General features: G+C 41.5%; 1 protein-coding gene across 3 annotated transcripts in view; it reads left to right on the top strand.

Moving 5' to 3' along the window:
- The first annotated feature begins 548 nt into the window (after positions 1–548).
- The window catches only part of WASHC3 (WASH complex subunit 3), a 34,106-nt gene continuing 22,372 nt past the window's right edge, over positions 549–12,282 (top strand). Inside the window, exons 1-4 of one of the 3 annotated variants that reach the window (XM_032781945.2) lie at positions 549–787; positions 3,163–3,261; positions 6,932–6,997; positions 9,408–9,539. In XM_032781945.2, the coding sequence (XP_032637836.1) occupies positions 737–787; positions 3,163–3,261; positions 6,932–6,997; positions 9,408–9,539 (348 nt within the window). In that variant the 5' untranslated portion in view covers positions 549–736. The remainder of the gene's footprint in view (positions 788–3,162; positions 3,262–6,931; positions 6,998–9,407; positions 9,540–12,282) is intronic. The other 2 variants (XM_032781946.2, XM_032781944.2) reach the window with 2 other exon arrangements.

Consider the following 12,282-nt stretch of genomic DNA (forward strand, 5'->3'; position numbering starts at 1 on the left):
AGCCAGGACAGCTAGGGATTAGCCTGCCTTAGCACCACAGCACTGCCAACTGGACCTTTAACAGCCGTGTCAGTGGTGCTGACCGGAAGCACCAGGATCCCTTTTCGACCAGGTGTTCTGGTCAAAAAATCAGACACTTGGTCATCCTTGGTTATCACCCCATGACAGCTACTACAGTGGTGCTGGAAAAGGCTCGCTTTGCTACAAAAGGGAATTGGAATAAAATTGGGAGCGGTGGGGGTGGGTCCCCTGGACTCACACAGCCCCACAACCCGCAACATATGCAGGCAGACGAGGTTGTGGAAAGGCCCAGGCGAAGGCCAGAGAGGGTGGGGAGGGGCGGGACATGCACCCGCCGGCGGGCAAGCCAGTCGCCTCTAGACAGGCACTGGCCGAGCAGGGGCAGAGAAGCCCGCCCTCGCGCCCCGCAGGGCGCTGTCTTAGAACACCAGCTCCCGCCCCGTCAAATCCCCGTCGAACTACAACTCCCATGATGCAGTTGGGCGACCGCGGTTCTTCCGCGGTCTCCGCTTGCCTATGCGCATGCGCCGGAACACCGGTCCCCCTCTCCAGGGGCGTCCGGCCGTGCCCTATAGAGGAGGTTTTGTATCCGGGGTTAGAGGTCAACCTCAGTACAGAGTCCCGGAGACTTCCGGGCTGGGGTCTGGTGGGAGGAAGTGCTGGTTTCGTTCAGCCTTACCCCCCCTCCCCGCACCGCTTTCTCTGGCCGTAGGGGATGGATGAGGACGGGCTGCCCCTCGTGGGCTCTGGCATCGACCTGACCAAGGTATGGCCGGGAGTTGAGGGGGCCCTTCCCCTGAGGCCTGCTCCCCTCTGCCTCGCGTGTGGGCCTCGCTGGGGAGCCCCCTACCCAGCCCCACCTGCAGAGCGCTCCGGGGGAGGGGCTCAGTTTGACGGATCGATGGTGGTTCTCGTCTCGCACTCCCTGCACCGGAGGCTGTTTCCCTTGCGGGACGGGAGGGGGGAGTTGAGCCTTAGTTGTAAAGCGGGAGCCTGAGAGTCAACTCGAGCGAGTCGCTGGTGTTTTTTCTGTGACTTCTTCCCCCCTCCCCTCCCCAGAGATGTATATGAGGTGAAAGTCTTTTAAATCATTGCACGAGGGAAACGTTAGAGAACTGTGGTTGCAGTTCTGTGCAGGATGCAGACATGACTCTTCTGCATATTCTACTTCAGCAGGTATGTAGTGTGCCAAGCCAGTGAAGTAATATTGACCTCAAACTATGTATTTCCTGATGGAAATCTCCTGTATTGGTTTGCATTTCGGTCACTAAACTCCGTGGCAAATAACTGTAGTAGCAAACTATTTGGGAAGCACAACTGCACAATGTCCTGTGTCATTCCTCTGTGCTCTCCCAGCTAAAATCTGTGAGTTGAAGCAGTTCATCCCCAGCTAGCAGTATCACGCCATTTCTGTTCTCCCTGCTCCCTCACTTTGGTATCCAGTGTATTTCTGTGTGGTATCTAAAAAGAAAAAGATTCCTGTTCTTGTGAAAGATAATGACCATTAATAATGTGGCTAAACAAACTTTGTAAACCTTTTCATTTGTTTATAACAAAACTATTCTATTACAAATATTCAGTGTCTTTTTAAGGGCAATTTAAGCCCAGCTGCTGAGTCACATACAGGTGAGGCAGCTTGTCTCACTATAGAAATACTATCCACAGGGTTACAATATTGCAGTATCTTAAGGCTTGCTATTTTAGGTCCTGGACCCAAGAGAACACATGGGTGAGAAATCAGTGGCCATTCAAAAAATGTTGAGTCATCAGGGCTATATAGATTCTATACAACCCCATTCAGAAGTTGGGAATGTGTTTCTAATGATTTCCATAGCATTCATTTCTTGCCCTGTTTGTGAAATACAGGATATTAAAATCACACCATTCCAATTATCTTCATGCCTCTTTCCCGCTTTTAGTTAGTGTATAACAAGACCTTAATGGTTGCCATGTCATGCTATTGGAGCTAAAGCTAATGCTGGATACCATCTCAAATCTAAACACTTTGCTTTCTCTAATCCTAGGAGTTATGAGAATATTGGCTGCTCTGTTGAGTATGGAATCACAGAAATGTGGGGCTGGAAGGGACCTCAAAGTCCTCAAGTCTAGTGCCCTGCACTAAAACAGGATCAAGTAAACCTAAACCATCCCTGACAGGTGTTTGTCTAACCTGTTCTTAAAAACCTCTTAGGATGGGGATTCCACAACCTCCCTTGGAATCCTATTTCTTAGCTTAACTACCCATATAGTTAGAAAGTTTTTCCTAATGTCTAATCCAGGGGTGCTCAAACTTCATTTCATCGTGACTCCCTTCTGACAACAAAAATTACTACATGATCCCAGCAGGTGAGATTGAAGCCTGAGTCCAGGTGGGGGTGGAGGGATGGGCAAAGCTGAAACCCAAGGGCTTCTGCCCTGGGCAGGGGACATATAACCTTGGCTTCAGCCCCAGATGGTGGGGCTCAGGCTTCGGCTGAAGCCCCGGGTGGTGGGGCTTCAGATTCAGCCTCGCCTCTAGGCCTCAGCAAGTCTAACACCAGCCTTGGCCTTCTTTGGGGTCCTGACCCACAGTTTGAGAACCCCAATCTAAATCTCCCTTGCTGCAGATTAAGCCCATGACTTTTTGTCCTGTCTTCAGTGTACACAGCAAGCAACTGATCAGTTCTGTTTATAACAGCCCTTAACTGTCTTCAGATATGTTATCACGTCCCCCCGGTTCTTCTTTTCTCAGGACTCAACATGTCCCATTTTTTTAATCTTTCCTTATAGGTCAGGTTTTCTAAACCTTTTATCACTTTTGGTCTTCTCTTCTGGATTCTCTCCAAATTTGTCCACATCCCCTAAAGCATGATACCCAAAATTGGACACAGATGTCAAGTTGAGTGTATGTTCCCAGTGCCAAGTAGAGTGGGTCACATACCTCCTATGTCTTCCATACAGCACTCCTGTTAATGTTGTTAGCTTTTTCATGACTGCATCACCTTGTTGACTTATTCAGTTTGCGATCAACTATAACCTGCAGATCTTTCAGCAGTACTACCACCTACCCAGTTATTTCCCACTTTATAGTTTTGCATTTAATTTTTGTTTACAAAGTGAAGTACTTTGCCCTTGTCTTCATTTAATTTAATCTTATTACAGGTTCCAGCTATTCAGCAGAAAAGAACTGTGGCATTTCTAAACCAGTTTGTGGTTCACACGGTGCAATTCCTTAACCGCTTTTCTACTGTTTGTGAAGAGGTATGTTCATATTGCATCAATCTTCACATGGATAAACATATACTAGTATAATATTGCTTGGTTTTTTTGCATCTTTCAGTGCCAGTTGACCATGCATATTAGTTGGAGTTGAAAGGATTAGTTCACTGCCCACTTAAGGTTTAGGCTGAGTAAGTGGACTAATGCAGATTTCACCTATGTAAGAGAAACCTCTAATTTTACTAAGCCAATGGCCCATTTTTATTAAGTCTTGAAGTTTGGACATTTTACATGATTTGATAGTCTGAGACTGTTGTCTTCCACAAAGCAGATATGATACAAATGCATGCAAAATCTCCTACCTTATCAATGTGTTTCAGCCATAAAATAGAGAGACTAGCACAGGTTGAGAGGGTACTGCATTCTCCATGTCCATTCAGTTCCTTTTTCAGAAACTGCCAACATAAGTATCTGTTAAACATTAGTGGTGGTGGTCGTGCAGAGTTGTGAAATAAATATCTCAGTCCATTTAACCTCAATCAAAAGTCTAATAAAAATGTCAGGTTAGGTTTTTTGGTGTCATTCTGTGCTTTACTGGGGGTTTGTTTTTTGTTTTGTTTTTTTTGGTCTGGGAGTCTGAGGATAGTGTAGGACATGGATAGGCAACCTATGGCACGTGTGTTGAAGGTGGCACGTGAGCTGATTTTCAGTGGCACTCACTCTGCCCAGGTCCTGGCCACCGGTCTGGGGGGCTCTGCATTTTAAATGAAGCTTCTTAAACACCTGATTTACTTTACATACAACAATAGTTTAGTTATATATTATAGACTTCTAGAAAGAGACCTTCCGAAAATGTTAAAATGTATTACTGGCACACAAAACCTTAAATTAGAGTGAATAAATGAAGACTCAGCACACCGCTTCTGAAAGGTTGCCGACCCTTGGTATAGGATTAGTGTTATGCTATACAAAGCACATGGGATATTTTATAGGAGAAGGCAAAAACACTGCATTTATTGAAAATACAACTGTTAGCATATGCTTTTTAGTCACATATACACACAGAGTCCTGCCAGTTAAGGTTTATAGTTACCAGTCTGTTGTAGCCCGCATCAATCTAATGGCCAGTTAGATTGAGCACGAGTGAGGAGCTGGGCTCTTGTCGGTCGCAATCTGATGCTCCGAGGCTTTGAGGACTGAACCCAGAGTTCCATGGCAAAACACCCCAGCTTTATAGTTGTAAATTCCCATTTGAGTCCATGCATTTTGCAATGTCATCCTGTAATCATTAGTCCTTAACTATAGGAAGCCTGACAATAATCATCAAATGATAACACCACTTATCTTCTATTTGTTGTCTCACCTTCAGGGGTGCCTGCTTCACCTCTGAGGTCGTCAATGCTGCTAACATGTTTAGCATTGGATACAATGGATGTTTTCTGATTGTCTCCTGGTCTTTCCAGTTCTCTCACTTTTTCTTAACCATCTGGATATTTGTGATGGCTTTCCTTTTCCTAATGTATGCATTCCTCATTCACACAAACAATCTCTTACAGAAACTTTCAAAGCTATACAAACAGCAGTATTGTATATTCAGCAGAATACATTGTAAATCAAACCTTGCTAAATCTTAAACCATTCACATTGGGGCTTCAGGCCCTCAACATTCCTCTAATCTCCTTAACATAGATACAATACAAGATCCTGTCTCTTACTTACTAAAACCTTAAAACAAAAATGTATATTTAACTAGAGTGCCTAATTTGTAATACATATAGGAAACCATAGTAGACATTATAACTTATCCTAAAACAAAAGGGTGACCATAATCAGTCATAAGGATTGTCCTATAGCTTTAAAATTACTTTGATTTAAAAAAAAAATTGACATCTAGTTAGTGCATAATGTAGGCCAGTTTTTAATTTCTTTTATTTCAAAGCGCTAAAACCAGCAGACAGTGACAGGTTTTCAAGGTGAATTTAGTGCCTATGAAAATGTTCCATATTGACAGCACAAGAAGGTTTTCTGGTTAGCCATAGGCAGCACCATGCAAGCTGTCTTCCTTCTGAAAGGGCTTCTTCTGAAGATGAGATGTTAGTTGAGTCTCAAAGTGCTTTCTTGTCTCATCATTTTTGCTGAGGGTGTCAGTAGTAACTTTTTTGTGATTGTCCTTTAGCTTGCATTAGAGTACCAAACAGTCTGATCAGTGGTAACAATTTAGTCAAATCCAGTTTGACTAATATAGATATGAAAGATTCTCTTATCTATCAATGCTGCCTTGAATCATCCACCTCATTCTTTAAATGTAATATTTGGCTACTGTGCCAGCATAAATAGTTGAGGAGGAGAAACTAAACATAATTCTGGATTTTTAGCAGAAGAAGCTCTTGGTATTTGTGGCAGCTTGACTACTTCAATAGAATTTTTGTCAGTACTCCAAAATCTAGAGATTTCCATGAAGCCATAGGACCTCAATATCTCCTTAGGATGCCTATTAAATACAGTTTCCAAAACAGAACTATATATTTAATCAGCACACACAAACTGTTAAGTCTCATGCACAAACTGCGTATTTTAAACCGTGGATAAATATGTATTTTCTGAAATATAAAATTTTTTTATTAAGTACAAAAACTATATTAAATGTCAAGGCCCCGACATAAATTGACAAAAGCCAGGAAATTCAAATTAAAGACAGTGTCAGATTCAACTCTGAATTTCCTGGCTTTTGTCAAATTAAACGAGATGTGTAATGTTATGTGTGATTGTGGCTTGTTTTTTCCCTAAATAGCAGATTAACATATTGTAAAGAGCAAAGACTCATCTGTAAACAAGTCAAAAGACTAATTTTTGTCACACTCTGCCCCTCTTTATTTCTCTAAAGTGTTGGCATGGATTGCCATTTTCTGAGGTTTTAAAGTTCTGCTTATGAGCTGGGTAGAATCTTGCTAGCATGCCAGAAAGCAATCAAAATGCTACATACCTGCTACCTGACTTTACGATGGTGTGGCTAGATACGGCAATGGTTAGATAAAGAAGTGACAGTTCTTGTGGATTAATTTTTTTTTAAATATAAGTTACATTTTAAAAGAACCCTATACAAAAATTGCTTGTGAGATGGAACTGGAGTATGGTGAAGTTTTAGTTTGTTCTGGCTTACCAACAGTTTTGACTGTCAGTGACTCCCATTCACTTCCCTGTATTCTTTCTGATTTGTCTCTTTTCTCCTCTAGTCCCTCCTTGTATGTCAGTTACTTATATATGCTTCTCACCTTTCATCTTTCACATTTTTGATATAAGTTCTTTGAAGCAAGCAACTTCGAGGATACAGTATGCCTACTTCATTACCCCAGTACCCTGAGTAAGATTCAATTAACTATTGTTCTCATTTGCATGTAGACTCTATATATACCCATTACTGCCTGTTGGCAGCATTGCTATTAGTGGGGGAAGAGCTGTAGGTAGTGAAATTTTAATGCCAACACATGCTATATAGGAATCAACATGAAGCAGTATCTAATGGTGTACAGTTAGCACACTTCATTCTTGTTCTATCAAGGGTTGCCATATCACTTATTTTGCATCTTCAATAGGCTGAGGAGAGAAGTATATTTCTTGTTTGTCTACATGTTCCTTGATTTACCATCGCCAGTTTTGGATTTTAAAAGGGAATTGAACAGTGCTGTCATGTCTTAATTTTTTTTTCTCCTAGAAGTTGTCAGCTCTATCTCTCCGTATCCAACAAATTGAAACGACGCTTAACATTTTGGATGCAAAGGTGTGTATGTATAAATAAATATGTTTTGGTGGTTTTTGTTTATGATGCTCAAAGTCAACTTCCTTATAATTAGCAGACTTTTGCACTGAAGTACAATTGTCATCAGAACTGTGCTGTAATGGAATTTAATGTATTAAAACAAATTGTCAGAATGACAGCTTTAAATTACAGCTCAAGCCAAATCAAAACTTACTGCAAACTCTTTACTTTCTCAAGCTTTACCACTTACTGTACAGTTTAAACAGCCGTGGAACACGGAACAAAGGAGCAGGCAGCATATAGTAGAAAGTGATGTTGGTTTTATCCTTAGTACTCTCTTCTGTTAAGTTTTTCTTCGTTTGGAGGAGGGAAGGGTTAAATATAATTTTATCCTTATTACAATAAGTAATTTGCTCCTAAACTGCACATACCACACTAACTCTGTTAGCTGTTATATCTACCTTAAAGTAAAGCTCTTGGGGTTAATGTCACTAGGCCTTGGTGGATTAGTTTGTTTATGGTTGGATGTGTTTCCACCAACTTCCACATAAAGTAAATAGTTAATTTTTAAGTAACTAGATGGCTTTAATTAAAAGTATGACCTGAACTATATAACTTGGATGAAAACATGTATCCTGTATGACCAAAAGATACAGCTTTGTAGTCATCTACTTACAAATATATTTCAATATATAAAACTTAAACCCAATCCTGCTTCTGGTGACATTACTAACAGAACTCCCCTTGATTTCACTAGGAGGAGGCCCTCTGTTTGGAATTAACTTAAACTTCAAAGTGTGAAAGTTTAAATGGAAGCAGAAGGTTCCCATGCATCCATATATTTATCTTTCTTGGAGGTTGTGAAATAGAAGCATTGAAAAATCCTGCTTGTACAGGCTGAGTAGGAGGGTTGTCCTGGATGAATATCCAATGCTGTCAACATCTGCAGAATCTAAGGAATCATGAATGACTATATATTGCCATTATAAATGACATTGAGTAGTTACTGGTCCAAGGAAAGAGAACCAGAATGACTCTTTAGCCTGGCAATTAATGTACTCACTTAGGATGTTCAAGTCCTTTCTCCAGTGTTTGTTTGTTTTTATATATAGTGGAACAGTTTCAGTAGGAGACCCTGAGACTGGCCTCAGAAAATCTTGAAGCCTAGTGGCTCAGGCATTCTCCTGTAATGTGGGAGACTCCGGTTCAAATCCTTTCTCCCCCTCGAGCAGAGGGGCAAACTGAACTTGAGTCTCTCATATCTCAGGTGACTACTTTAACCACTGTGCTAAAAGTTAGAAGAGAGGCACCACCACTCAGTATCTAAGTCCTGAAAAATATTTTTGGGGCCAAAATAATTGTGAACTTGACATGGATTTACCGTAATTTTGAGTCAAATTGTAACGGGTTGGGACTCACCACCTGGCGCCTCCTACTGGTCACTTCTGGGAATTAGCTCGTTTCCAGTGGAGCGCCCCCTCCTGGTGGTGTCCCATCCGTTATTCTGCCCTCTGTCGGCATCTCTGGACCCGCGTTGCTCCCTGCTTGGCGGCGTCCTCTTCGAGGCCACTGCCCTCCAGCAGTGCCCCTCAGTCTGTCTGCATCCCCTTCCGGGGATCAACGTCAGCAGTCCCACATTCCAGCCTTTATAAGCAACCACCCGCCTCCAAGTCTATTCCTTTGGCAGGGATCTGGCGTGGTCTCTACGGCTTGTGGCTGGATGTACTGCAAGGAGGTGGGGGGGGGGGGGACCCAGGCCCGCCCTCTATCTGGGTCCAGGCCCAGGGACCCTCTGGCGTTAGCCTTGCTGTCCTCTTCCTTTTCCTCCGTCTGTTTCCCTGGGCCGCTTCCCCTACGGCCCTTGCACCCGCTAGGCCCTTTCTGTCAAGGCCTGCAGCCTGGCGGCTAGGGCTAGAGGTTTCTAACCTCCTTGAGCCTGCCCAGCACTGCGCTGTCTGTGGTGCTAGTCCTCCCCCGGAGACTGACTTCTCCCTTCGAAGGTCTGGGCCAGACTGACTGCTCCTGCTCTGGGCAGCCTTTATATACCCCTGAGCCTGGCCCTGATTGGCTGTCTGCAATCTGGGCCCTGATTGGCTCACTATAAGCCCTTCTCTGATTGGCTCCTGGGCTGCGCAGCTCCCTGGCCTGCCCCAGCCCACTCTCCCAAGGAGTGGGGCAATCCGCCCCACTACACAAATGAAACACACTTTTTGCGAATTAACTGTTTGTCTAAAAAATTACATGCAACTCTAGTAGACCAGGCCTGAATGAAGAAACCCAAAACTGTTATCTTGCTGACATGGGTACTATCCATTGAATTCCTTGCTAGATTGGTGTACATACTGACTTCTAGGTGATGGGAATATATGTTATCGGCTAAACTTAAGATGTTACGCTCACAGTTTATTTGAAAATTATCTTCTGCATTTAGTTGTCATCTATTCCCGGCTTAGAAGATGTCAAATTTGAAGTATTGAGTGCAAATATGAACAGTGTTACAAATGGTCCCATTCCACAAGCCACTACAGATCAGCATTCAGTATCTGTATCTCCTCAGTCAGAAGTAAGTATCAAAGTATAAAAAATACACTTCTTCCTGGAAAGTGTTTCCTCTTGGTTGAACAAGATGGAGCGAGCAAGTGTGTGTAAGGAAAAAATCAGACCAAACGTTAACTCTATAATACATTTTCCATTTCATGTTATTTAAGTGTTGTTGTTTTTTAAAAAAGCTTCTTACACTTTTTTGTTAAATTATGTTTGAAGTCATTTAATTAATATTATACTGAGAAATTATTTCCTGCATTTTTCTTAAATCCTATTGAAAGGTCAACTTGAACTAGGTAGGTAAGAAGGGTCATGGAACATCATGCATGAGATTAAAATTTCAAATCCCACCATTCCAGTTTTACCCTCTTTTTTTAAGAATCTGAGCTTTCAGCTGAAACCAGCAAGTTTCTAGCACATTCTATTGCAAATGCATTCTTGCCCTATTAAATCCTCTGTTTATTAGAGGAGCACTTTTACTATAAATGATATCAGCATAAAGGAGGCTAGATATGCTTTACACATGCTCTCAGTTTATTAAGAATTAGCACTCCTGTTGGCCATTTCACAAAGCAAGACTCTCTTGCCTTATTTTTGAGAGAGAGAACTGATGGATTTTCCTGATAATTTCACCCTCAGTCTCCCACTCTTCTCTGTTTTATAGCAATTGCAGTATAATAGCTTGCCTCAGTCCAGAGCATAGATAAAGTCTCAAACTTGGCAGGAGTTGCTGTGAAGTGACGATGGCTGTAGTATTGAAAATCCAACAGATTGTTGCTCTTCTTGGCTTATTAATACTTAGTAACTGTAGATTCATCTGCAGAGTTGTGGTATGAAATAATCTCTCACTTTTAGACACATTCTGCTCATTTACACTGACCCTAAAGGGAAATAGCAAAGTAGAAGCAAACGTGGACAGTTTCTTAGGCAGTATTGCACAATGTCAGTCATATCAGTCAATAATTAGTTCTTTTCAACTTTTCTCTGTAAACTTCCACTGACTCTGCATTTTAAAGCAATACTACATATTTCTGAAAGTGGGCTGCAGATGGACAATTAAGTGTTGTCAACAAATGTGCAGTTTGGCATAGTCTGGGAGAATGAGTTTAATAGTTCAATCTTTTTCTGTCCTCCCAAGTCCAAATATTGGAGATCAAAATGATAGATGAGGGAAACTTTAGTGCAAAAAGATAATCTAATTATATTAGCAAAAATACTTTCTTTAATCTTTTGTATTTTTTCATACCTTTATGTGAGAACACTCATTTTATATGGGGAATAAGTTAGGAGTAACATCAGAGTCATTTGGGGGGTTATTGGTATGTTATTATAAAGGGTATTTTTAATTTGTGCCAATGATCAGGATTTTAAAATCTAGTCAAATACAATTGAAATTTGTTCTCTCTACATATTCTGCCTACAAACAAAACAATATGCTTGACTCAGGTGGTTTGGGTTTTTTTTTTAAGATTTTGAATTTTTCTTTAATCTGGTATTGTGGGGGTTTTGTATTCTCAGTGTTTGTAATGGATATTACTGTTAAGATTCCTTATGTTTAACTGAACAATACATATTAAATATTAAACAGATATATCAATTAAATTTTACAAACTGTTTTAAAATTTGACACAACTGACAAATTATTACTTTAAAAGCTAGTTGTGTCCAGTGTCTATAACTGACAGTGTAAGAGAATCTTTGTTGATTCTCTAGTATGTATGGTCTCTTACTGATAAAATGACGTTTGAACACTTGGCAGAGGGGTTTAATAAAAAAGGTAGTTTATACATTTTACCACAAGAGGGTGCTACACAGATTACTTAAATAGCAACTAAAATGCTTTACCTAATGTAAACAATTACCATTTTACTCTTATCCCCTAAAGGTAGAAAGTACAACATGAGGAAATTATGAGCTAGATAGATATCTCAGGATTCTGATGATGAGCCACTGCCGCTCTGGTGGTGGTGTCAGAGCCAAGAAATAAAAGTCCGAGAGATAGCATCAAGTAGGCATCTGGCAACTGAAAATGTTGTCTTAATGTCCTGTAATTAGGGCTAAAGATGGAATGAATTTTACAAGTAACCTTAGTCGAAATTGACTGACATTACCTGTACAATTTGTTCTGTTCTTGAAATTGACTAGCCAAGTTAATTTTTTGTATTAAAGAGTTTTTGTAGACATTTGCTTTCAATTTTTTTTTAAAAGATTATAGTTTGGGGGCATTTTCACAATTTCTGTGCCATCTGTGAAATTGTGATTTTTACTGGGTCTTACCTATAATGTAAGCTTCTCAGAAACTTGTGTAGCTTTGTCCTTAATTCAGACTATGGCAAAGTGACTCACTAGCCAGTGCACCCGTCTTGTGGCTGGTTGTGGCGGTGACAAGGTTTTCCTCTCCATAGCCTTGTTGACCCACCCACTGTTCAGGTCTTCACAGGGATTAAAAAAAAAACCTGTGGCTGGTCAGTCAGCTGCCTTGAGATTGCAAGGCTCGGGTTCTGGAGCTGTGAAGCTGCGGTGTAGACTTTTGGGCTTAAACTGGAGCCCAAGCTCTGGGACCATGTAGAGGTGGAAGGTCCCAGAGTTCAGGCTCAAGCCTGAACATGAACACAGCAATTTTTAGCCCTGCGACTCAGTGTCAGTGGATCAGGGCCAGTTGCTCGCGCGCCTTGCATCTTTCATACCTGTGTAGATATACCCCCAGTCAGCCTGCTTTGTCTTGTGACTCTGCCCTCCAGCAGGTCACTTTTTAGTCTCAC

Source organism: Chelonoidis abingdonii, chromosome 1, assembly GCF_003597395.2.
Source record: "Chelonoidis abingdonii isolate Lonesome George chromosome 1, CheloAbing_2.0, whole genome shotgun sequence".
In the NCBI taxonomy this organism is placed as follows: domain Eukaryota; kingdom Metazoa; phylum Chordata; order Testudines; family Testudinidae; genus Chelonoidis; species Chelonoidis abingdonii.